Here is a 27010-nt window from a genome sequence, read left to right on the forward strand (position 1 = left end):
CCCATTCTCCACAGTTTGTTGCAAAGACCAGCAAACACTGGATAACTCTAGCAGCTTTAAATGTAATCATTTCCCCCTAATTTCTCTCAATAGGGCAGTGATTCTAAAACCTTTTTGTATCTCACCACTTTCAGAACTATTTCATACACAAAACAAGTCTTTCAGCTGGTCACTTGGACAGGCACTATCAGTATCAATCAATTGAATTCAAGCTTTTGAACTAGGACATCTTAATATTTTAACCCATGTCTAAGTAGCTGGGGAATGTGATACTCAGGAAGCTGAATGATCTCAACATATACTCACAAGTCCTCATCATCACTTGGAAATTGCTAGCAGAATTCCACAGAGCTAATGTCTATGACACCCTCAATGGTCCTGCCCTCCGATCTGCAGTATGCCATATTAATGATTTTCCCCCAAAGCGATGGAGGGAACTGTGCCCCAGTCCAAAAATTTAGGACAGACTTTTCGATAGGTTAATCACTGAAGAGGGAACCAAAAAGATGGTAAATCACAATTAAACTGCTCAGCAATGCTTCAGAATCAGGAAACACTACTTATCCACCATTCTCCAAAACAGCAAAGACAGAACATACGTATATTGTTAAGTCTTTTCTATCCTTCCCTGTCTATCATTTTATTATTCCCTTGATTCTTTCAGTAGCGACTGTCTCTGGGCTAGAATACTCATATACTATTTTTGGCTTTGACTTTTTGTCCTAGATAGTCTTATTCACTTTTCCCCAAATTTCAAGGAGTAATTTCATTTAGCAAATGTTTACCAAGTACCTACTGGACATAAGATGCTAAACCAGACTTACCGGGTGGTACTCCACAGAGACAAAACTCCAGGTTGGTTGTCCTACAAATAATCCCCAAGAAAATGATATGAACACAATAAGTGCAATGAAATCTGCTTGCAGAAAAGCATAAGAAGCCAGAAATGAATTACGACCAACTGCAAAAAGGAACAAACTAGTCAAAGCACTAAAATTTAATAAGAAGATAGTTTTTAAAGTGGATGAAATTGAAGGTACATGTAACGTTATCAGATTTAAAATCATGCATATTCTCCATAAAACTTTTCAAATGCAGTTAAAAACACACACACACACACATACACACACACAAAACCAAGCAATTATAAATCCTCTGAAGCATGTAACTGTGATTAGCTGCTACTCTCAGCAATATAAAAATACTTTCACCACAATTACATTCCAGCCTGTAATGTAATTCAAAACAAACAAGTCAGAGACATCGCTCAAATGACAGAACCAACAAATACAGATGCTTTGCATCAAGGAAATGAATCTACTGAAGAAATGCAACTGAGGAGCAGCAGCCCCTCCAGGGCCTGAAGCTGAGCTTCTGGTGGAACGGCAAGGCCCCCTTCTGGGCAGAAGCACACAGTGCGCCCAGTGGGGCTGTGCAAAGCTGCCCTATAGTCAGGGAGGTGAACTGGGGACTTTGTGCTGTGGATACCCTTTCTAGTGTTGTGTTCAAAGTTTTACATTTTAGATTTTAAATTTATTATATGGATTTTTAAAGAAATAACCGTTTGTTTCAGATTAAACTGACCATTCTATTTTTCAGTCAGCATTCTCACCACCGACTGGCACCCATCCTCTTTACCCTGTGTTCCTTTTGCTTTTTGCCGTAACTCTTATTTTCCTCCAATAAACTGTGTTATCTATCATATCTATCTCCCCTCGCTAGAATATAAGCTCCACGAGGGCAGGATAATTTGGTTTTTTGCTCAATAACAATTGTCCCATTTAGTCTTTATCTTTGAAGACTATTCATCTTCAAATAAGACATAAATTAGGTTTTATTATAGCAATACGCTATAATTTAAGTGACAACCCAAGCACTTGTTTTAAAACTATGCATGTTCTCTAAATGCTTTATAAAAGCAAAGTCTTTTTAAGAACCATATAATTATGGTCTCTATATACACAACTTACATACAATTTAGAGAGAAGTCACAGCCCCTCATTGACCTGGGAGAACATCGTAGCTGCAAAAAATGAAGAATCTGACTCTGAAATGGCAGTCCTGGAGAAGGTGTTCTCAGGGTGGCACACTGTATGCAGTTCAGACACACTCCAGGCCCCTGGGTCTGGCCACACATTCTCTAAAAAGTCAGCACTTGCCTGAACTGGGCACTTGTGGCTGGAACGGTACGCACTACTTGCTAATTTCTAAAACCTTAAACCTTAATTTTCTCCCCATCTCAAAATGGGAATCAGCTTGTGGAAAAGCTAACAATTGTTTACAATTGTCAGACTTCTAAAAAGTGCTAATTTGTTCCCTTAACAGAGCAAATGATGAGAGACACCATTTTCCCACAGATTAAAAACAATATATAAACATATGATTCAACGATGTCAACAGCTTTCAGTCTAGGAATCTTGTCCAGGTCACTTTGGGTCACTTGGTTCTTTCATCAGAACATGTTCAAGATTTCTGACATTCCTTTTTCCGAACTTTTGATTTTGGGGCTGTGAAAAGAATAGAAAAGAAAAAGAAAGTGAAGAGGTAAGCTCATAGCAGACTCTCTTTGTATAGATTTAAGGGAAGTACATTATTTACAATAGAAAACTGACCATTTGGATTTTCTTGTTTGTAGAAGGTCTTTAACATTTCCACTGCTTCCTCAGCCCGATATCCAGGGATACACTGATGGAATGAGAAAGCTGAGAATGAACATAGGCCTATGAAAATGTGTGTTGTATCCCATAAAAACAACAATATATACGTGATTATGTAAACAGATTTCATATGTTAATAAACTTTGGGGATATGAGTAACATAGGTAAGGAGGTACACTTCCAAAAGATGTTTAATATATGGCCTCAGTGAGGCTTCACTCCCAATCAACTGTTACTCATCCATCAACTATTGTAGAAGTTACCAGCTTTGTGATCTCGGGTTAGGCACTTAAACTTTCCATGCCTTATTTATCAAATGTTGGCAATAATAGCACTTACTTCAGTGGGATTTTGTGAGGATTAAGTGAGATAATACCTGTTAAATACCTGGCACATCATAAGTGCTCATTAAGCATTATTTTTATCTGCTCCTATTTACTAGTGGCCCATTAAGCATTTGATGCTATAGAGCTAGGGTTGGCAAATTATACTTGGTGGACCAAATCCGTTACAAAGCTGAGAATTGTGAGCTAAGGATGGTTCTTATATCTTCAAAGTTTTGTTAAAGAAAAAAAAAGACTAAGTGACAGAGACAGAAGTGGCTCACAAAGGGTGAAATATTTACTAGCTAACCCTTTGCAGAAAAAGCTTATCAACCCTTGCTATAGAGGCTTTTAAAAAATAAAATTCAGCTTGTTCTATCTTTAGCATCTAACTGGGGAAAAGAAATCATAACATGTGAAAGAACAAATAAGAAATTGTGTTATCGGTAAGGAGTGTTACCATATGAAATATTACCTGAAGGCACGAAACTTGAACTTACCTTAGGGATAGAGAATATTTAAAGAGGCTAAGCAGAGCATTTCAGGGAAAGGGCAAGAAGCAGCCTGGGTAGTGTATGAGGAAATCAGCTGATAGACGATGAGGTGATTATTAAGGAAGCATAAGAAAAGAAAGACAAAAAATGGGATAAAAAATATGTATGGCTTGGAAAGTTTGTCAGAAGAGTTTGGACTTAAAACCATGCACCCTTCTGAAATGCATGAAATGACACAATGAGCATCTGGAAGGAAGGTGCCAGAAAGCACAGGCACAGGGGACAGGACGACCACCTACTGCAAGATGCTGTTCAGAACGAACCTCCCATTCTCCTGTGTCTTCAGTCTGCCCTTGCCTGGGCCTCCCACACCTGCATAAACCTTTGCCATAACAAATAACCTTCCGTCCACCCTGCCCCATCAAAGGCTGACACCCTGCTCCTGCCTTCACTCCTCAGTGGCCTCATGTTTACTGGCTTGAGTTCCCAGCGCTTCACTGAATCTGCCTGTTGCAGGAAGTCAGGGACCCCAAACGGAGGGACTGGCTGAGGCCATGGCAGAAGAACATAAACTGTGAAGATTTCATGGACACTTAGCACTTCCCCAATCAATACCCTTGTGATTTCCTATGCCTGTCTTTACTTTAATGTCTTAATCCTGTCATCTTCGTAAGGTGAGGAGGATGTATGTCACCTCAGGACCCTGTGATGATTGCATTAACTGCACAAATTGTTTGTAGAGCATGTGTGTTTGAACAATATGAAATCTGGGCATCCTGAAAAAAGAACAGGATGGCAGCAATGTTCAGGGAACAAGAGAGATAACCTTAAACTCTGACTGCCGGCAAGCCGGGCAGAACAGAGTCATATTTCTCTTCTTTCTAAAGCAAACAGGAGAAATATCACTGAATTCTTTTTCTCAGCAAGGAACATCCCTAAGAAAGAGAATGCACCCCTGCGGTAGGCCTCTAAAATGGCTGCTTTGGGGGCGGCTGTCTTTTATGGTTGAAGACAAACGGATGAAATAGCACTCCCAGGCTTATTAGGACGAGGAAATTCCCAACTAGTAAATTTTGTTCAGACCGGTTGTCTGCTCTCAAACCCTGTCTCCTGATAAGATGCCATCAATGACAATGTGTGCCCAAAACTTCATTAGCAATTTTAATTTCACCCTGTCCTGTGGTCCTGTGATCTCACCCTGCCTCCATTTGCTCTGTGATATTTTATTACCTTGTGAAACATGTGATCTCTGTGACCTACACCCTATTCGTACACTCCCTCCCCTTTTGAAAATCGCTAATAAAAACTTGCTGGTTTTACCGCTCAGGGAGCATTGTGGAACCTGCCGACGTGATGTCTCCCCGGACACCCAGCTTTAAAATTTCTCTCTTTTGCACTCTTTTCCTTTATTTCTCAGACCAGCCGATGCTTAGGGAAATAGAAAAGAACCCATGTTGAATATCAGGGGTGGGGTTTCCCCCGATATCTGCCCTCTCAGAAATCCCCAGGTCCCTACTGACCAAAACACTGGTCTCCTTTCAGCTTCCTCAACTCTGCAGTCCTGGAGGCAACTGGCCACCGTGCTCCATCTGACCGCTCTTTGCCTCCCTTGGCTTCTCAGCATTTCACCATCCTAACCACTGCCGGCCAGTCCCGTCACAGATGCCCTCTGCTTCCTGCTGCGTTAAGTGCTGGAGCTCTCCAGGAGTCGCCCTCCACTCCACTCACACACTCAGAGCCCTCTCCTCTCACGTGGGATGAGAGCAGTGGTTCTCAACCATGACTGCTCAGGAGAACCGCCTGGAGCTCTCTGGAAACACAGCACTGTTGGCCCCCTGCCTTCTGATTCAGATGGTCTGGGGCAGGGCTGAGCAGGGTCTGGGGCAGGGCTGAGCAGAGTCAGGCCTAGAAGCCTCTAGGAGATTCTAATGGGCAGTCAGGAATGAGAACTGCTGAGTTACAGGCCTTGAAGGAAACTGCACCACTCTAACACACCAAGATAATTTATTATTTATATTTTCAAGTATCCATTACAGCGACAAATTTGTGGCATTAATAAAAAGCACACATTAATAATAAAATAATTTTTTTTTTTTTGAGACGGAGTCTCACTCTGTCACCCAGGCTGGAGCACAATCTCAGCTCACTGCAAGCTTCGCCTACTGGTTTCACGCCATTCTCCTGCCTCAGCCTCCCAAGTAGCTGGGACTACAGACGCCCGCCACCACACTCAGCTAATTTTTTTTATTTTTAGTAGAGACAGGGTTTCACCGTGTTAGCCAGGATGGTCTTGATCTCCTGACCTCGTGATCCACCCACCTTCAGAAACCTAAAGTGCTGGGATTACAGGCATGAGACACTGCACCCAGTCATCAAATAAAAATTTTAAAAAACAAACAGGTATTATAATTAATCACCATCTTCTTTGAAAAGAATAGTTCTATTGGCCTCTACAAACTTTAATGCTGCTTATAATATCATATGAAAGAATCTGTAATTCTGCAGTAAGAAACAGTATCCCACCTCCCAATCAGCTGCTGCCTCCCCAGCCCAGACAAACAACAAAAAAAAAGAATACCCAGCATTCAGAGCCTGGGGCACCATGGTTTTCCTTAGAATCTAAAAGCACCTTTAAAAAAACCATAATTTGGCATTAAGCCTGGAGATACGGCTGCAAGCCACAGTCATTGATTTGCAGCTGAGCCAATGTGGCTAGGTATACACACTGCAAATGAACTTGTTTCGGTTCTGCTGCATCGATGACAAGGATGTGTGAGAAAGGACTTGTGTTTGTGCCCTATGTCACTGACACATTGGAGAGAAATATTCCTCCCATGTCTGACATCAAAAGGCTCATCTTTGTTCTGCCCAGAAACTGAAAAATTATTTAGATCATTCTCATAAAGGAAATACAGAGTCAGCAATTCATTTGCAAAGAGTTATGTAAGCAAAATTTGAGCTACTAATAGAAGTGATTGGAAAAAATCAAATCACTTTCTAAATATCTTTAATGATCAAGCCAATTGTATCCTTCAGTCTCCATCGTTGCATTACAATTTCTTTTCTGATGTAATGTTAAACAGTATCTATTCTCAAATGTACAGAAGTTGATAGGAAAGCTAATGTTCAGCTAGAAAACTCAAGAACGTTTTAAAAACTCGTTCTCAGTGAGACTCAGCCAAATTTGGTCCTTCATAGGTCCTTAAAGTATTCTAGGAACACCTGAAGTTTTTGAAGTGAACTACCCATCCATATCCAGCATTTGTTAAAGTTTTTTCTTTTTAAAGCATAATACTTTTACATTAACCTTACATCTTGGAGAGAAAAACAATCAAACCAGTTAATGAAAGCAGGGGTATAGTCACAGTCCAAACTCTGAAATACAAATTGCTATTGCTTATAGTCTGACCCATAAAAACTTTGGGAGAAGTGGCAAGATTAAAGGGAAAAGGGAATTTCTAAGAGACTAAAGACATGGATTCCTAGGTCTGGGGGAAATTTCAACATTACAAAGACAGAGGGAAAAAAACATGAAAATACAGTGATTGCTAGATACTAAAAGTAGGATGTGGCAATCAAGCAAAATGATTAAATTTGTGCAAAAATATTGTGTGTGCTGTAAATAGTCTCTAGCATCACTGACACAGGCCAAGCATCACCAAACTTGGTAGGGCACAGAGCTGGTAACATTCATTGAATAAAAACTCCAACAGTGAGAGTGTCTTCAGGCATACCTAACGGTGTTGGTGAAGAGTGTTCGGAGTCAGCTGGGAAGGGTGGGGACTCTCCTTCAGGAGGGAGTCTGTGAATGAAGACAGGTAGGCACTCATTTAGAAACTCTTCCCTGTCATCTTATACTGAGGCATAAATGAACTCCACCAGAGGTTCTAATATCCAAGATGTCTGATTCTATCATGGTTTCTTCATATACTGGCCACACACTAGTTATTCACAAGCGCATAAAGAGATGAAAATAATTAGCAAGAAAGAAAAAGCATAAGCAGTTTGTATTACCTGAAACGGTCTCCCAGTGTTTGGTAGGTCAGCAGAGGCAATATTTAGAACAGAGCCACAACCACCAAATCGTTCATTCTGACAGCCATATACAACCAGTGGGATTTATAAGACAGAATTAAGGTCCTGCATAGAATGTACAGTTCAAGTATGCATCATGACAAAATCAGAGTAGGTTTATACTAGCCATCTTGGAGAGGAAAGCTCATGCTACTCTTCAAAACAATGAAGCTTAGGATTAGTCTTATAAACCATACAATCCAGTTACACAGAAGAAAAGGGTTTAAAGTTTGAGAAAATGATATTTAACAACTGCAAACAGAATGAAAACTGAGTATGTGGTTGCTTAATGTTCACAGTTCAGGGCTCTCTCTGCTCTTTCCTAAATCACTTTTTCAGAATCACCAGGGAGTCAGAGCCAGAAAGGATGCAGAAATGTAATCCAGGGATTTTCACCTTTTAAAAATAACAGATTCTTCCCTGTTCTTGCCCCAAATAAAATATAACCTGTGCCCTAATACAAAATAGACTAAAACTTAGCTATTTTGTAAGGCAGGATGAGGAGAGAATTCTAAGTTGCCTATAATAACCCTTTTATAGAGACTGTACATTTTATCATACCCAAAAACTTCTGTATTATTTTTGAAGTGTTAAAATTATCCATCCATAAATAGTAAAATAAGTATATAAAAAATAAGCAACTAAAAAACTTGAGTTTTTCAATTTTCAAATAATTTTTTAAAAAGATCTTTAGAAGTCCCTGCAGTGTCTCTGAACTATTTAAGTTGCTTAATCCATGCAAGACAATCCAAAGAGCAGTAACTACTCATTTTCCATTTACAATTAGAATATCATAAAGGATTTTTTACTTCTTATTTACTTTTTACTGATAATGTTTGGTACATTGTAATAGGTATTCATGGCAAACAAACCAACAGATAAACAGAGAAAAAAAATTTAAATCACTCACAATCCATTATCCAAAGGCAAAACTTAGCTGCATATTCTTTAGCACTTTTCCTTTGCAAACTGTTTTATAATCCACTTCAACTTAATTTATGATTTATCTTTATATAACTGTTTAAGATAGTTCTAACATTTTATTTCTCTAAATTATTTGTGTAATCATTCTACGTTTATTAATATGAAAAGAAATAGGTCATTTTACTATTTAAAAAGCTTTCCTTTTTTTGTAAGAGACACTACGTTACGTTTTACAAGGTGTTTCCTAAGTCTGTGTTTTCATATTTAGGCCACTCTCTTGTTCACATGAATGGTACAAGACATTAACTCATGAAGTCAAAGGATACTCATCAGGCGGAGAGCAGCTGCACACATAATGCACGGCTCCACAGTGACATATAACACAGTGTGTTCAAATACTTCAGAGGGACTCTTGCCACTTCGACGACACCAATCGAGGACCTGATCAATGGCCACCATTTCTGCATGTCGAGTAGCCTGAAAAGAGAAAGGGGCTTGCACTGATGTTGTTTGCTTCAAGTGACTACTATTTTACAAATATACAAAAAATAAGTACAAAATATGCACCTATCCTTTCTGCCAATATTTTAACAAATACAGTTTCAAGACACCCTTAGCAGGGGACAATGTATTCCCCAGTTTAAGTACCATAACCTCACTTGCGAAAGATATCTAATCAGAGATGCCAAAGGAATCATGCTGCATTTTTAGTTAAGTACCTAAGTATCTTAGGGGAAACTCTTTCAATTAAAATGCCACAGAGAAGGTAAGTCTAAAAAGCAAAGAAAAAAAGTGTATGGTTTCTGAATATTTCAGGGGAAGCAAAATTTTCAAAAGCTTGTGCTCTAGTTTCAAATATATGTTCAAGGCTGTCACTGATCTCACTCCAAGCAAATCTACATTAAGTTTACTGGAATGTCACCTCTTACACTTTTGGGGAATGAGGTTTTATATACTGGAAGACTCTAGAGAAGAAGAGATTTGGTATTGGTTTCAGACACTTTGTGGGAAGCAGTACAGGATAGGAGAGATCACAAAGCATGAAGAACTGACTACATTTAAATTTGAATTTTGACAGTGACATTACTAATTATGTGGACTTAGGCAAGTTACTCAACTTCTGTAAGTCTAGATTTCCCATATGTAAAATGGTATACACTGGTATCTACACTTATACACCTTATAAATCTGAATTACATGAAGCATGGTGCCACATAATACTATACATGTACTCTGCTAGCTCTTGTCTCCTTTTCTTTCTCCCTTACTAAAATAGCTTAAAATGAATCATAGATTCTATATGGAATAATTATTTGTAATATTCATGACAATAGCATTTATCAATAATTTACACTGAGTGCTAACTATGTACAAGTCACTGGGCTAAATAAATTCTGTGTAGGATAAAAAGTCTCTGTCCTTAACAAGCATAAAATCTGGTGGGGCTCATTTACCTGTGTGATAGGGCAGGGTATGAAAAGTGCTAGCACAGTGGCCCAAGATGCCACAGAAGCTACAGGCAGATGGGAGCGGAGCTGGCCAAGGGGCTACATGGGTGAATCACAGAATTGATTACCAGAGATGGAAGGTGCTTTAGAGAAGCGGTTCCCAAACCTGGCTGCACACCAAAACTAAATGGAGAGTTTTAAAAAAAAGGTTTCCCCAACTTAGGTGCTTTCAAAAAATCAGATTTAAATTATGGAATCAAATCTCCCTACAGCTCTCAATAAACAATTGCTGAACTCAATCATCTCAGGCAACTCTCTCTTTTGCTACTAAAGAAAAAGAAACTAAGCCAAGCTGGCATGTGTTAATCACACACAGCTGGGAGAAGAGGTGGTGGTGGCAACGGGGTGGTGGTGGTGGTATCAGATCCAAATGCAGAACTCAGGTCTTCTCACTTGGGGTCAAGAGTCTTTCTGTGCTACAGTTATAGAGTAATCTTCTTTATGACGCAGAATAACAAAATAAACCCAGGTTAATTTCAGCGTATAGAAGAAACCCAGGTCACTGGATGGGGTTAGATGGATATTGTTAGGACATTTAAAGTTCTCATCTTAAAGATATCGTACACAAAATGCAAACTGGAAAATATGACCATGATTTAAAATACAGAATTCTACTCCTAAATAAGTATCTATACATTAATTAATTGCTGTATTATTACTTTATGTTTTAATATCGTCTTAATAACTGCTTTGTGAGTCAACATGAATGTAATTAAAACATTTTTTTAAATTCTTCAAAACATTTTTTCAAAAAAAATTTTTGTATGTTTTACAGTATTTTAAATTGATATTTAAAATTATGTCATTTTTCAACAAACATCAACTAATTGCAGAGGTATGCGTACATGCTTCTGTTTTTTCTAACTGAAATGGTAATGGCTAATTTAAAAATGTTAATTCTACATGGGAATGACTATCCTGACAGTTAAATAATACTGCTCAGTGTTATGATAATGGTAATTATTTTAACATTGTTTGAAATTATTATACATGTGAGTTAAAATTAAAAGACTGTATATATGTGTATATTGTTATATGATTTATATGAAAGAAAATTGTCTGGAAGAATATGGCAAAATTTTAATAGTCCTGCATAGAGAAATGAGAATAGAACTGCTTCTACTTTCTGTATTTGAAATTTTAAAAAGGTATTTCAAAATGAGCATTTAAACAACAAAGAAGGCCCTGACAGTGGCTGAACTCCCCCAGCAGATGTTTGATGCCAAGAACATGATGGCTGCCTATGGCCCCCAATATGGTCTCTACCTAACAGAGGCTGCCATTTTCAGGGGCTGCATGTCCATGAGGGAGGTAGAGGAGCAAATGCTTAATATCCAAACCAAGAACAGCAGCTATTTTGCTGACTGAATCCCCTACAATGGGAAAACAGCTTTCTGGGACATCCCATCCCCAGGGCTAAAAATGTCCACCACCTTTGTCAGTAACAACATGGCCATCCAGGAGCTGCTCAGGCACATCTCAGAGCAGTTCACAGCCATGTTCAGGTGCAAGGCCTTCCTGCACTGGTACACAGGTGAGGGCAGGAATGAGATGGAATTCTCTGAGGCCGAGAGCAACATGAATGACCTGGTATCAGAGTACCAATAGTCCCAGGATGCCACTGCTGAGGAGGGAGAGTTTGAGGAGTGGACTGAGGAAAAGGGGGCCTAGAGCCTTCTGTTACTGGGTTAAGGGTGTGGGCGGTATGAATTCTTCATTTACGCACAATGTGTTCTGTGATAGCCATGTCCGTGTGGCCATTTGCTGTTCTCACTCCATGTTCACCTCTATCAAAGCATTTCCATAGTAAATAAATAAATAAAAATAAAAAGTATGACTTGCATATATTCATGCTTCTCACTTATCACAGGGTAAATTTAAAACTGATTGATTAAAAAGCTGTCTTTTTCAAGAATTCAAAGGAAAAAGAATTTTGTGAAATACTATATTTTTATTTAAGTGCCTTTTTTCTTTCTAATTCTACACTTCAATCTACTATTTTTCATAAGCAAATTGATAAAAAAGTTTTTTGGGGGGCTGACATATTAACTACAGATTTTCTATGCAGTGAACATGGTTATATGTAAATCCGAATTGTCCAACTACTTTGTCGGAACAGTTCCTATTGCTTGGAACTGCTGGAGCGAAGTATACGCAAAATCTACATTTTGAGTAAATTTCCTATAATCAATGTAAGCTTTCCCAGTGTTTGAATGTTTCCCATTTCCTAAAACTGTTCAAACATTAGATATCACTATTTTAAATCACGGATAATGTAATGTTGCAAAGAAATTGCTTTTTTCTTCTGTTAAAGTTAAGCTAGATCATCTTTGTATAGCCTTATTGGTTACTTGTTATTTCATTTTCATCTGTTCCTTTTATTTTCACTTCCCTTGTAATATTAGTCTCTTTGTTACTGATTTCTAAGAGCTCATTTCTGATTAAGGATGTGAGCATTTTGTCAAGCACTGCAAATGAAATACCATGTTTATTCCTGTTTATTTTACTGTGGTGTTTTATTTTTTTGGTTGTACAGAAGTTATGTATTAAAATATAATCCTGTTGTTTTATGGTCAAAAATAAATAATAAAAGATTTGCGAATCTGGATTCCTATCTTACATGTGTTTTGCTAAATATCAGTTTTCTTTTCAACAGATGTGACTGACAGATGAACTTTAAAGTTCTCATAGCACTGGTATCAACACCAGCTTATTCTCTGGCTCCCAAAATCACACGACAAGACAAAAGTCTGTGTGAATGGCATTACAGGTATAAGTGATCTTTGAGTCCACCTAGGAATTTTTGTAATCACAAAATTTGGTAGTTTACTTATACTTCCCAAGTATACTTACCATGACACATTGTTGTGATACCACGTTTAAGAAGCACTACCTTGAACCATGAACTTCCCAACCTAACTGTAATAAAAGTCATACAAGCTATTAAAATGTACATACTACATGTAGCTACAGAGGCAGCTGGTGTGGAAGACCCTAGTTTGTTGAATTATCTGATACAGAAATAGCTTCCTTTATATAATCTTCATACCTCCCTCCAAAGCTACAATTTGAGGATACTTTTTTAATGTACTAAGATGAAAATATTATTTAAAGGTACTAAAAAAGGAGTGCAATATGAGTTAAATTGACCTATTTTGTAAAATGAAAATTTCATATATTAGATTGGCTTAAAGTAGAGACAGACTTGTTTCTTCCATGATGATATTCTGATGAAATAAAATCCCCTCTTGGGTTTCACTCAAGCGTTAGAGTAAAACTCTATTAAACAGAAAATTATTCACTAAGATTTTATGGCTTCATTAAATTGTTCTGAAATTTTCCACAATAAAAAAAAAAACATGTATCACTTTCAAAATCAGGAAGAAAATGATACTGAAAAAGAGAGGCGTTAAGAAAAGCTACCCACCACTGGCAGTTACGGGACTATATTCAGTCTCATCTTCACACCAACTGTGGTCAGTTCTCTCCAGTCCACCCATCACTACTGTATGTTTGCAATTATACTGCTCAACTCACATACATTTTTGGTTTGGTTAACTTCATTTCTCCCCTTCCCTACAACTTCATTGTTGTAGACCATAAGGCAACCAACAGGAACTTCAGTATTTTCGAGGGCTTCTTTGGCCTGAAACACAAAGTGGAAAATGTAAGATGTAATACTCCATACTTGAAAAGAGTATAGGAAAGAAAGAGATGCAGCATGAACAGGATACATATGTACAAAGACTAAAACAAAGAAGTGCAGCTTTCCCTTTTCTGGAATATAGTTCCATTACGGTATTTAGTGCCCGTGTTCTGTGTTGTGTCCGTGTTAAGGGAGACTCAAAAAAAAAAATCCCCTTCATAGGTCCAGAGCCCCTGATTTCTTCTCACTGGAAATAGATGCGATCAAAGGAGACTGTGACTGACCACTGTTCTTAAAGTGCCAGGGTCTATGTGTCTTTTCAGAGATAGAATACGTATTTGCAAAAAGGTAGGGAATAAATAACATTTATAAATCCTTTATTACAATTCTTTCCTCATTGAAATTCCTTTGCTTCTCTAAAAAGTATAGAAATTATCCTCTAGAGTCCCGATAGCTAAAGGTAACCAGACTGGATGTTGCCCTGTCCCACAATTTCTACTCCATGTGAGACAATAAGAGTTTAGAAGTACGCTATGTAAAATGGCACAATCATTATGAGAAACATTTCGAAAATTTATTTAAAAAGTAAACACACACACAGTCTATAACAAAATTCCACTCCTGGGTATTTAAAGAAGGGAATATGTGTCCACAAAAAATAAAAATAAAAATTTTAAAAAAATAAAAAGCTTAAAAAAGAACCAAAACTTTGAAAAAGAATGTTAATAGTCAAAACCTGAAACTGCACAGGTGGCCATCAACAAGAAAATGGATAAACAAACTGTGTCCTATTCATATAATGGAATACTAGTCGGCAATAAAAAGGAACTACTGATACTGTGACAACATGGATGAGCCTCATAGATATGCTAAGTAAAGGAAGTCACACACAAAAGCACACATACTATATGATTCCTTTTGCACAAAGTACTACAACAGATTAAACTACAATGACAGAAACTGGAACAGTGGTTGCTTCATGGAGGAGGATGTGCAGATTGACTGGGGAGGTACACAAAAAAATTTCCTGAGGTGGTGAAAACTTTCTGGATCTTGATAAAGACATGGATTACAGAGCTGTTTGCATTATTCAAAATGGATTGAAGGATACATTTACAACCTGTGCATCTCACTGTATATAAAGTATACCTCAACTGAAAAAAATCAATGAGAAAAACAAGTTTAGGAACACTTCCATGACTACCATCCCAGGAATGGCAAACCAATTATTATATTCTCAAAGTTTCCTTTATCACAGGCCATTCATTCATTTTTCTTCTTGCCCCATGATAGCAGCTCTGGGCCCTAGGAAAATTAACTCTACCTTCAGGCGGAGAGCTTAAGCAGGCAGGTTACGCCTTGGTATAACCTGATACTGCCTCTGAGAATCAGAATAAGGGAAGAGTACAATCCTTGGACTAGTGTTCATTCGTTTCCAACTCAATGCAGTCAAAAGAATATAACTGCTGTACAGCTGTTTCCGGAAAGGCAAGGTATTCCTTACTGTGGCAGCCCTGAAGACACTTTGGAAGATTTGAATCTCACTTAAGTGCAGGTACTCATACACATTATAGGGCATACAAAGCGCAAAGTTGAAGGCATTGTTAAAACAGTGGCTTCTGTCTCCTGCACTAGTCTCTTACTTCTAGTTCTACTTTATTTAATTAGTGACAACTTCCTATCATAAGGCATACAGGATTTCCTCAGTTACTCCAACCATGCTCAAAGGACACTTATTCTTCATTTGGCCATTACAGGAGAAAGGAGAAGCCCACAGCAGGAGCAAACTGGACCTCTCTTTTCTCCACCTGGTTGGTGGGTCAGAGATGGGGCACGGAGAGATGTGAGGAGACAGTATCTGATGCAATAAGACTGCATTCAGAACTGTTTTATGAACTATCCACAGGCTGGTTGTGTCCCAGTTCTGTGATAGTGGTTAAAACACGTCCAGTTTATGCAAGTTCAAAAGGCTTGAAGAGTCCCAAGGTTTGGTTAATATAGACAAATGCACCATAGGCTACTATAGAGAAGAAAGTCAGAAAAAAGATGGACAGTTAAGGAGGATGGAGACGCTAACTACCAGTGTAGTTATGGCAATTATTATACTGATAATTTTATTTAAGGTAAGTGTAGAATTACACAGAGATCCAGGTACACAGAAGAGACAACTTATTTATTAATGCAAAAAATATTTGTTGAGGATCTTGAGACAGAGAGATTATCCCAAATTATCCAGGTGGGCCCCAAATGTAATCACAAATGTCCTCCTAAGAGAGATGTCTGACACAGAAGGCAAGAGGCGAAGTGATAATGGAAGGAGAGAGAGAGAGATTTGAAAATGCTGCACTATTGGCTTTGAAGATGGAGGAATGGGTCATAAATGTCACTTCAGTATCTGGAAAAGGCAAGATTCCAGAAGTTATTCAGTCCTGCCAAAACCTTGATTGGGGCTCACTAAAATTTCAGACTTCTGGCCTCCAGAACTATAAGAGAATAAACTTGTGTTGTTTTTAGCCACCATGTTTGTGATAACTTGTTATAGCAGCCATAGGAAACTAATACATGCAGCAAAGAGGAAGAATAACATGCTAAAATGGGAACAAAAAGTACTTGCAAACCACATCTCTGGCAAAACTCTAGTATCTAGACTATATAAAGGACTCTTAAAACTCAACAGTAAAATAATAATCCCATTAGAAAAAGACTGTTTTCATCCATTTGCACTGCAATAAAGGAATACCTGAAGCTGGGTAATTTACAAAGAAAAGAAGTTGATTTGGCTCACAGTTCTCCAGACTGTACAAGAAGCATGGTATCAGCATCTGCTTCCAGTGAGGGCCTCAGGAAGCTTCCACTCGTGGCAGAAGGCAATGGGAGCAGGCATCACACAGTAAGAGAAGAAGAAAGCAAGGAGGGGATGGTATATTCTCATAAGAATAATATAGTGAGAACTTGCTACTATAAAAATGATTTATGAGGCATCCTCCCCATGATCCAAACTTCCCACCAGGCCCTGCTACTAATACCAGGGATTCAATTTCAACGTGAAATTTGGAGGCAACAAATATCCAAATTATATGAGAAGGCAAAAGACAGACATTTCACCAAAGAAGATAATACAGATAGCAAACAAGTACACCAAAAGATGTTTTTACATCATTACCCAGTAGAGAAATGTGAACTAAAACCACAATGAGATATCACTACATACCCATCAGTATGACTAAAGTGAAACGTAAAATCAACACCAAATGCTGGCAAGGCTGTGGAGAAATGATATTACTCACATACTGCTGGTCGGAATATAAAATGGTACAGCTACACTGGAAGATAGTTTGGCAGTTTCTTAAAAAGCTAAACATGCATTTAACATATGACCCAACAATTCCACTCTTGGGCATTTACCCCAGAGAAATGAAAACCTATGTTCACACAATATATGTCTGTGTGCACAAATGTTCATAACAGCTTTATTCATAATAGCCAAAAACTGGAAACAACTCAAATGCCCTTCAGTGGGTGAACTGCTAAACAAACTATGCTACACCTGTACCATGGGACGCAATGCAGCAATAACAAGGAATGGACTATCGATAATCTCAACAACTTGGATGGATCTCATGGGAATCATGCTGAATGGAGAAAGCCAAGCCAAATGGTTACAGATTCATGTGGACCACATTTTTGAATTATAAAATTATAGAGATAGAGAACAGATTAGAAGCTGCAGCTATAAAGAGGTGGCACAGGGAGCCATGTGGTAGTGAAACAGTTCCAGTGATGGTTATACAGAGCTAAACATGACAAAATTGCATAGGCACACACGCACACACACACACGTACAAATAAAACTGATGACATCTTAATAAGCTCTGCAGTTTTCCCAATGCATTTTTCCTGGTTTTGATACTGAACTATAGCTACGCAAGATGTTACCACTGAAGGACACTAGATACTTGGGCCCTCCCAGTATATTATTATTGCAATTTCTCATGAACTTATAATTATTTCAAAATGAAAGTAAAAAAATAAGTACAGGTAAACAAAAAGGATTTTGCAATGGAGATTAAGAAGAGATGCTTAGTGAGTTTAGAGAAATATTTGGTGTTACGGACGACCCCAGAAAAAAACTAGGCCAAGAAGGAAGGTGGTCAAGTGTGTCTAATTCAGCAAGGCAATGGCAGTTTAGGGGGAACGGTGGAGACGAAAACCAGTAGCTTGAACAGTGACTTTTCTAAGAGGTTAAATTTTTAACTCCAGCTATACTTTCCCTAACAAACCTCTTAAGAGGTAATGTTTTGTCCACATCTCAAGTATTCTGGTTCTGAGAGCTTGAAAATAAGAGCTTATACTTTATTGAAAGCTTACTTTGATCCAGGACTAATTTAAGCATTTTGTAAGTATTAATTCATTTCGTTTACAAGCCTATAATGATCTTCCCCATTTTACAGATGAGTAAACTGAGGCATAGGGAGATTTATATATATATGTGTGTGTGTGTGTAATGCACACACACACATACACACATATATATATAACATTAGTGCATGCGAGAGAGCTGGGACTAGGGCATAGACAACGTGGCTCCACTTATTCATTTGTTCAACGAACATTTGTGGAGCACCTACCAAGGGCCAGATTCCAGGGCTCTCTGCCACCGTTCTGCCTCTAACTTCTACTTTAGTAACCACAGACACTTCATTGATCAGCTGCTTTATCAGAGTTTGAGTTTAGAGTGAATCAAGGGACCAAATGAGAGAGAACAGTTGGCAAGAGAGTGAGACATGGAAATTTTAAGGATAAAAAAATGGCAAGAGGAGTTCAAGGCTGTAGTGAGCTATGATCATGCCACTACACTCCAGCCTGGGTAACACAGCGAGACTCCATCTCTAAAAAAAGTAAAAAAATAGGCTGAGAACAGTGGCTCATGCCACTAATGCCAGCACTTTAGGAGGCCGAGACAAGTGGATCATCTGAGGTCAGGAGTTTGAGACCAGCCTGGCCAACACTGTGAAACCCCATCTCTACTAAAAATACAAAAATTAGCTGGGCATGGGGGTGGGTGCCTATAATCCCAGCTACTCGGGAGGCTTAGGCATGAGAAGCACTTGAACCCAGGAGGCGGAGGTTGCAGTAAGCCGAGAGTGTGCCATTGCATTACAGCCTGGGCGACAAAGTGAGACTCTGTCTTTAAAAAAAACAAAACAAAACAAACAAACAAACCAAAAAAAACCAAAAAAAAACTGCAGGAGAATAAACAAACGGAGGCCATGTGATCAGGATTTTCTGTAAAAATATCTCCTGAAGAGCTCTACATTGGCTATGTGGGCCACTTCAAACCTGCAGAAGAGAATGCAGGGCCGAGTGGAAAGGATATGGGTGGGATGGGAGATGAGATTCCCTGTTGCCTACAAGTTCTTTCTTGTTCACCTGGAGATAGCACCCGTGCCACCATGTTACTGGGCTTGTGCCTTCTATTCCTTCCTTTGCATTTTTCTCTTTTTCCTTCTAGCAAATTTATTTCATTTTACTCCTCTCAATACTGTCTTCATGTTTATTTTAAGTAACACTTTTTTTTCCTGAAATTCTTTCCATTGCTGTCCAAAACAGAGAGCAAATATGAGTGACTGGAATATTTTAAAAGGATAAATAACGTCATTGATGAGGAATGGCCGAGCCTGCCATGCTGAGGATGAGTAGGTAAGCAACTAGAATGCTAGGCAAGGGAGGGGGCAGTGAGAATAACATAAAGCCTCATGAAAGTGAGCTGAGGGGAACTCCTTGTCAACAATTAACACATAGATTTGCTTCACTAACAAGTTCATAATAGATTTAATTAAGCTGGAAATCAATTTCACACCGTACCCATATCATACTTTGAAACACTCCCACCAATTCTACTGTCGAGTCTGATCACTTCTTCACAAATGCAAAAAAGCTCAGACAAAATGGGTCTGAAATTTGTGCAGGTAGCTTTGAGTATTTCTTGCCTTTTTCAGAGGGAAAGAACAAGGTCAGATAATATTTAAAAATTGCGACTACGTCTTGCGTAAAGTAACAAAAGATCAACCTTCAAAATTAAAGAATAAAATCTCTGTTCTTCCCAGCCCAAACACTGGTCTCTATTTTGTCTTTGAATGTAATCTCTTTTTTTCCTTTAGTCAGGGCCTGCCCAGTTACACATAATGAAAGCACCTAGATGGAAGAGACTTCATAGTTTATTACTTTCTCCAAAGACATTACTACTATAAACTGCTTTCCGGTGATGTCATGATAAAAGGGGGAGAAATGGAGACAGACTTTGTTTGCACAGACTCTGATGAGTCCTCAAAGAAATATTTCCTATAAAGACAAGAAATTAGGGGAAACAAACATGTTAGCCAGAACAACTCTCAGGTAGAACATCATCATGTCCAAAAGGTTAAACTATGTAACTGTTTCTGCTAATTACTCTCTTCTGAGTGATTACGCTCTGAGTAAATAGCAGAAACAGTTATATAGTTTAAGTTCAGGGGTTTAAAAAGTGATGATGTTTTCACTCCATCAACTTTAAATTCTTCAATATGGCACTGAAGGTCTCCCAACTACCACCCATCCTCTCACTGGCCAGCCAAACCAACCTAACTTTTCATTATTCATTTAGGTTATTAACCTTTTCAGAGCCGAAATCCCCTTTTAGACTCTGATGAAAGTTATGGACTGTCCCACTTGAAAAAGGCACATGCACATAACATTTTATATATAGTTTCAGGGTTCATAGATCCCCCTAAACCTAAGCCCAAGGTTAGGGAGCCCTGTTCTAGACAGATAGCTAGATCTCCTTCTAACCCAAAACAAAGTTCTTGATTTCTTTGTACATGACAGTATCTTTGCTTGGATCAACCTTTCCTTTCAACCAGCCCACATCCTTTTGGTCCCTTAAAATTTACAAGGAATTCTACCATATATCTCAACTGACGTGCTGTAGGACCTTGCCAGCTGTTATGTGACAGCACTTTATATCTGTCTCTTGTGGTCATTGGATATGTTCCTTACCAACCTTTTCATCTGTGCATGGCTTAATTTCACCAATTAAACAGTATGTTCCTGGAAGGCAAGCACTAGATCCAGGCACTGTGAAGCTTCTCTTGCTCACCTCTGCAGCCTAGGCACCCAGCATGAGGTCTAACACATAGCAAAAACTTAATCATACCACATTTGTTGAAATGGTATCTGCGGTGTTTGTTTTCTTTTTGAATTTCCCTCAGAGCCTAGCATAATGTTATATTAATACCAACTGCCCCAAAAATGCATACTACAAAAAAATACAACTGACTTTTTTTCTAGAAAACTTGCAACATTTTTTTTCTATACATATATATATAGTCAATCTTTCTTTTTTCCTAATTGTAAAGTAAGATATGTTCAAGGTGAACTTAGGGATTAAAAAAATAAACAAAAAACCTCATATATCAAAAAAAAAAAAAAAAAAAAAACACTAGGAATCCCAATACCCGAAAATATAATCCCTGTTATTCTGAGGCAACGGAAGTTTTTTCTGTTTTTTTCCCTAGGCCCTGCATACACATATTGATAGTTTTTAAAAAGTCAAATAGATTTACACTATATATACAGTTCAGCAGTCTGCCTTTTTCATTTAGAAATGTACTGTTAACCTTTCCCTACATTGGGTAATACTTTTTCATCACATGATTTTGTAAAGGTTGTACAGTATTTCTCCTTATGAACATATTTGATTCAACTAACTAGTTTCCTATTATTTGACATTTAAGTGATTCAAATTCTTCACTATTATAAATAAGAACATCTCCATATAAATATTTCTATGGCTTCCTTGTGAATTATTCCTAGAAACAGCTGTAAAATACAAAGAGCTCCTACAGTGCGATTTTTTAAATCAAACTATTAGTAAAATTGGGCAAAGTATATGCCTCAGCAATTCACAAAAGAAAAAATCTAAATGTCCAATTAAATTACACAGTAGATATACAGTATTCAGGGTAAGGAAACTGAAAAGGAAGAAAGAGAGCAGAGGATATGTTGGCAAGCAGTGAGCTACCTAACACTAAGAGGCAGGATAGGCCAGTATTTGACAGCAGACGACAGGGCTCAAGTCACAGCCCCATCCTTACCAGCTCTCTAACTTTGGGAAAGTTACTGAACTTTCTCAGCTTCAATATCCCCATCTGAAAATGAGGACCATAATAATACTCACCTGATAGGGCTGCTGTGGGGCTTATGACATGGCCCACATGAAAACACTGTGCATAGCATAGTATCTGGAACACACCAAGAGTGCAACACTATTACTTAGTCATACTTTTTTTTTCCAAGCCTATCTTTAGAATGCTATGCTGAACATGCTATGATGATTAAAACAATAACCTATGATGATGCTATGCTTAGCTCTCAGAAAGAAACCTAACAAGTAGTAAAGTTGATAACTTTATATGCTATCCAACAAATCCTTTTGTAGTTATGGAAATATCCTTTGATCTGCACTGTCCAATATGGTAGGCAGTGGTCATATGTGGCTTCTGACTACTTGAAATGTGGCTAACACAACTGAGGAGCTGGATTTTATTTTATTTCACCTTAATTAATTTAAAGTTAAATAGCTACACATGGTTAGTGACTACGATATTGGGCATCATGGTTCTAGAAGGCAATACAGGAGTATCTATATAATTTCAAAGCACATACATCCTTTGTCCCATTTTTGATAGTCACTCCATAGCAACAGAAATACCATGAGGTAGGGAGGAGTGATTAATATATTAAGACTACCAAAAAAATGTGCTGATAATCAAAAAGAGAACATGTAAATCCATTTATGCAAAAGTACATATGGCTGTTTACATATGGGCAGAGAGATATGGAAGGATGCTCCCAAACACTAATAGTATTATCTCTAATGATAGGACTGTCAGGTAATTTTTACATAATTTGTTAACCCTTTTTTATAGTTTGAATTTTTTATGCCCAGAATTATTTACATAATCAGAAAAATAAAACATTAAAATATTTTCACTTTGGGAAAAAAAAAAGGGGGGGCATTAATGGATCAAAGGATAAGCTCACTTTTAAGGCCTTTTATATCTACCTAGCCAAATTGTCCTAATAAAAGGGTGTTCTAAATTCAGTTCCTCCCAACCAACAAACACCTCAAACATGCACATCCTTATTATCACCAAGCATTAAAATTGCTTTCACGTTTGCCAATTTAACAGGTGAAAAATTGTGTATCATTTTACTTTGAATTTCATTAATAGTGAAATTGTGTATTCATTCATTTGCTGGCTACTCGTCACTTCTTTTAGAAATATCATGTTCAGGTGAGGTGTGGTGACCCACACCTGTAATCCCAGCACTTTGGGAGGCTGAAGTGGGACGATTGCCTGGGCCCAGGAGTTCAAGACCAGCTTGGGCAACACAGAGAGACCCTGTCTAAACAAAAAAACACTTTTAAAAATAAAAGGAAATTTTAAAAAGAAATATATTCATATCCTTTGACCTTTTCAGTGTTAGGGTATACATATTTCCTCTTACCTCAGAAAGTACTTAGATTTTATATAAATTCTATGTTACGGTTATTAAACCTGTCCTTTTATATATGTTGCAAATATTTTCCTTCTCTGCGATTTCCTTTACTTTGTATCCTTTTTTTCTTTTTTGAGACAGGGTCTGGTTCTGTCTCCCAGGTTGGAGTATAGTGGCACAGTCATGGCTCACTAGAGCCTCAATCTCCAAGGCTGAAGCAATCCTCCTGCCTCAGCCTCCTGAGTAGCTGGGACTGCAGGCACATGCCACCATGCCCTACTAATTTTTAAATTTTTGTTTAGTAGTGACAGGGTCTCGCTACGTTGCCCAGGCTGTTCTTCAACTTTTGAGATCAAGAGATCCTCTTGCTTCTGCCTTCCAAAGTGTTGGGATTATAGGCATAAGCCACTGCATCTGGCCATGATACTTTGTATCTTATCTTTTTAAACATGTGGATGTTTTCAAAGAATTTCTAGACCTCTCTGGCTTTGAAATTTTTGTCTCTCAATTGTATTATAAACACCTAGGGATGTGATTCCATAGTTTACCTCCTCCTACACAAGACTAAGGAGGCAGCTGCTTCTTGGGTTTTGGCATATACATGTTTCTTCAAGGTGTTAAAGGGAAAAAAGTACTTGTTAGGAGGGCTACATGTCACTAGGCAATAGGAACTTTTCAGCTCCGTTATAATCCTATAGGACCACCGCTGTATATGTGGTCCTATAGATTATAACGGAGCTGAAAAGTGCTAGCGAGCTTCTTAACTGGGATAACAGTTTGTTTGTAAACGTATGCAAATGTATTTACTTGTGCTAGCCCAAGGTCAACCTAAAAGGTGGCAAAAAGGTTTAGCCCAGAAGTCTACATAGAGACTAGTGTTGTCTACCTCCATACCACCCTGAACGTCCCCCAATCTCGGACGCTGAGCAGGGTCAGGTCTGGTTAGTACTTGGATGGGACAATAGGGCTAAGGTGAGTAGATTTAATGCTCCAGAATAACGACCTTTACAGACAGGTCATTATGTGGCACGTGGCTGTATGTACAGTTATTAAAATGTAAATATACATATTTGCAAACAAACTATTTTCCCAGTTAAGAAGCTCGCTAGCACACACCATTCTGTTGAAAGCCCCCTTTACTCCGCAGACCTGAAGGGAGTGAGGGAAGGACGTAAAAGGGCAGAGGAAAGAATGAATGAATGCGAGACACCGATTCTACAGGTATTTGTTTCCATACTGCTCTCTACCAGAAACGTTCTCAGTTTCCTTCCTTCTGCTGGACATGGTCCAGGGGCCAAAACCTCAAATAATGTGATGTTGTAGATTGGAGAGTGTGACCACAGAAAGGAAAGGGAGGCAGCACGTGCCAGCCAGCGACAGAATGCTAAGTCTGCAGCATACTCCACCCCAATGAAACAAATAATTTCTGTATTTCCTCCCTTTCCTTCGCCCATAGTCACTGTGAGAATGGGCTACAGAAAGTTTCGAGGCAGTAAAGCCAGTAGTTCACCCAGAACATCTGACTGCCATAAAAATTATGGTGACGAGAAAGAACGTTTGCTCAAATGCCGTGGTTGGGGTGAGGGCTGGAGAAAGGTCCCACCCCGCAGCATTCACCTCCCGGGCTCCTCACCATGTGCATTGCCTCCTCCATCCACTTTTCGGTCTCTTCTGCCGACACCGAGCACGCGCCGCCTGCAGCTGACTTGGGCGCCGCCTTCGCCTCCATACCCGGCCACCACTCAGCGCCAAAGGCCGCCGCGGAGGAGGAGCGCGGGCAGCGGAACGCGGCGGGCCCGGGCCCCCGTTTCCGGGGGAGTCGAATGGAAAGGCACTCGGGAGCGATTTCTGAACGGACCTGGGCGTGTCGGACCAGTGAGCAGCGGCGGCTGCGCCGCGGCAGCCGCAGAAAGCGCAGCTGCTTTGCTCTAGTCCACGCCCCCTTGCCGCTCCGGTGACAGTCTGCGGAAAGCCACGTTTGTGATTTCGGGAGAGCGCAGAGCGGGACGGCGGCGCTCTTGCTTGGTCATCTGGGCCAGGTGACGAAGAAACAGTTTCCCGGTGAAGCAGCCCCTCACTCATAGTCAGCGCACACCCCTAGGGCCTAAAGATGCTGAGGTCCGTATGGAATTTTCTGAAACGCCACAAAAAGAAATGCATCTTCCTGGGCACGGTCCTTGGAGGTGGGTGACAACGTTCTTGAAAGTGGGCATTGGGAGAAGGGAGTGGGAGAGGTGACTTTTTCTAAAATAAGAACAGGCCGGGGCGAACCTAGTCTGGGATCTGTAGAGGGGATTCGATCAACCATGGGATGGAAAGGGAGGTGGCCAACCTCAAGGGTTCTCCCATCTCTGCAGTTGAGAAATGCCTCTGTGCCCTTTGCCCTGTCACCGCCTCTTAACTGTTTCTCACCTATCCTTTTTTCTCACGGACCTTTGGAGAATTCAGTACAGTTTAAGTTTCTGTTACAGGAACTTTTTTTAAAAAATTCTGCTTTCCTGTGAGATTCTTCATTTCTCCTTGGCACTCTTGGCACTATGGCTCTCACCCTTCTCAGGAGTTTAATAATAATCTAGGGGAGGTGGTTTAATAATAAATGATAAATAAATAAATAATAATAAACTCTCAGGAGTTTAATAATAATCTAGGGGAGGGAGTTTAATAATAATCTAGGTGGTGGTTAAAGTCGATTTGAATTTTTGAAAACAGCGCAGTTGTCCTGAAGGACTGAAAGAGATGGATTAGATAAAGAAAAACAAATCAATATTTTAGCTCTGTTTCTGCCATTTTAGAATACAAACTGTGGCAGTAAGAAAAATGCTTGAGGGATGTTGCGCAGTCTTCCTCAGGATCTTCAAGGTTGGGATCATTGTAATCTAACTGACATAGCTGAGTTGCACGGGCCCAGAGGAGATTTAGAAACAGATAAGATAAAAATCTTGAGACCCTTTTCCCTCATACAATGCTCATGTGATAATATTCAGGGATTTGAAGGAGGGAATAAAAAGCTTTGTGAATTATATGAAAAGAACATCTAGGAACTTTAAAAGAGGAAATTTGTTGTAACTTGAGTTTTTGAGAAATATTCTTATCACTTATTATGTGCTGTGTTTACAGAAGTACTTAAAGAACAGAGGTTCCCAAAGAATTTGGTTGGCTTTTCTCTTAGTATTAGATTGTATTCTGTTCTCCCCAAACAATTTGAAATTAACAATACATATTAGATTGTATTCTGTTCTCCCCAAACAATTTGAAATTAACAATACTTATTAGATTGTATTCTGTTCTCCCCAAACAATTTGCAATTAACAGTACCTTTAGCATCAATAGTTCAGATTTTGGTGATGCTTCAAAGTTTGAAACAGAGTTCTTGTTGCTGAGCCAAGGATGGTGTTTGCATGCCTCTGACATCTATCACAGATCAATAATAAGCGTGTAAATTTTGAACATCTTTGAGAAATCCTTTATATATAAAAGGTATTTTCTGATATCTTCATTCTCTAGTATCTAATGTATATTTAAATTATCCTAAGACTACCGAGTCCATTTTATTTATAAAAGCTAAAAATAGATGTGTGATTGAAGCAATACAAATAAAGTATTTTTGCCTTTACCGAAGGAAGGAAAATTATCTCTAACAATCTCAGAAGGAATACTCCTTCAGCTTATGGAACAACCTTGTGGTAAATTAGAAATAATCACAGGGGAAGCAAAAGAGTAGACTTAAAAGAAATTTATAATTAAAAAAAAAAAATCTAACAAGAGCCTTATAGTTACAGAATAAGAGGAATGCAAAAAAAGAAAAGTTTAGACGGATAGAAAGAGAAAATAATCCTAGTGTTTT

At 38.7% G+C, this 27010-nt stretch overlaps 2 protein-coding genes and 1 non-coding gene across 5 annotated transcripts in view; 1 reads left to right on the forward strand and 2 right to left on the reverse strand.

Annotated features, from left to right (window-relative positions):
• Positions 1-971: 971 nt before the first annotated feature.
• ADAT2 (adenosine deaminase tRNA specific 2) lies at positions 972-24932 on the reverse strand. The gene is made up of 6 exons (XM_001091638.5): positions 24800-24932; positions 13522-13626; positions 8799-8949; positions 7489-7595; positions 2613-2685; positions 972-2507 (listed from the first exon to the last, which is right to left on the reverse strand). The coding sequence occupies exons 1-6, from the start codon at positions 24893-24895 to the stop codon at positions 2464-2466; spliced, it is 576 nt and encodes a 191-aa protein (XP_001091638.3). The 5' UTR covers positions 24896-24932; the 3' UTR covers positions 972-2463.
• Positions 23842-23906, reverse strand: MIR7187 (microRNA mir-7187). Its single transcript, NR_128371.1, has one exon. It is a non-coding gene; the product is annotated as a microRNA mir-7187 (primary transcript).
• A 160-nt stretch (positions 24933-25092) lies between the features above and the next one.
• PEX3 (peroxisomal biogenesis factor 3) overlaps positions 25093-27010 on the forward strand; it is a 56500-nt gene continuing 54582 nt past the window's right edge. For 2 of the 3 annotated variants that reach the window (XM_015137203.3, XM_015137204.3), the window contains exon 1: positions 25112-25349. In XM_015137203.3, the coding sequence (XP_014992689.1) occupies positions 25277-25349 (73 nt within the window). In that variant the 5' untranslated portion in view covers positions 25112-25276. 3 annotated transcript variants of the gene reach the window in all.

The sequence above is a fragment of the Macaca mulatta genome, chromosome 4 (genome assembly GCF_049350105.2).
Source record: "Macaca mulatta isolate MMU2019108-1 chromosome 4, T2T-MMU8v2.0, whole genome shotgun sequence".
Classification (NCBI taxonomy): Eukaryota; Metazoa; Chordata; class Mammalia; order Primates; family Cercopithecidae; genus Macaca; species Macaca mulatta.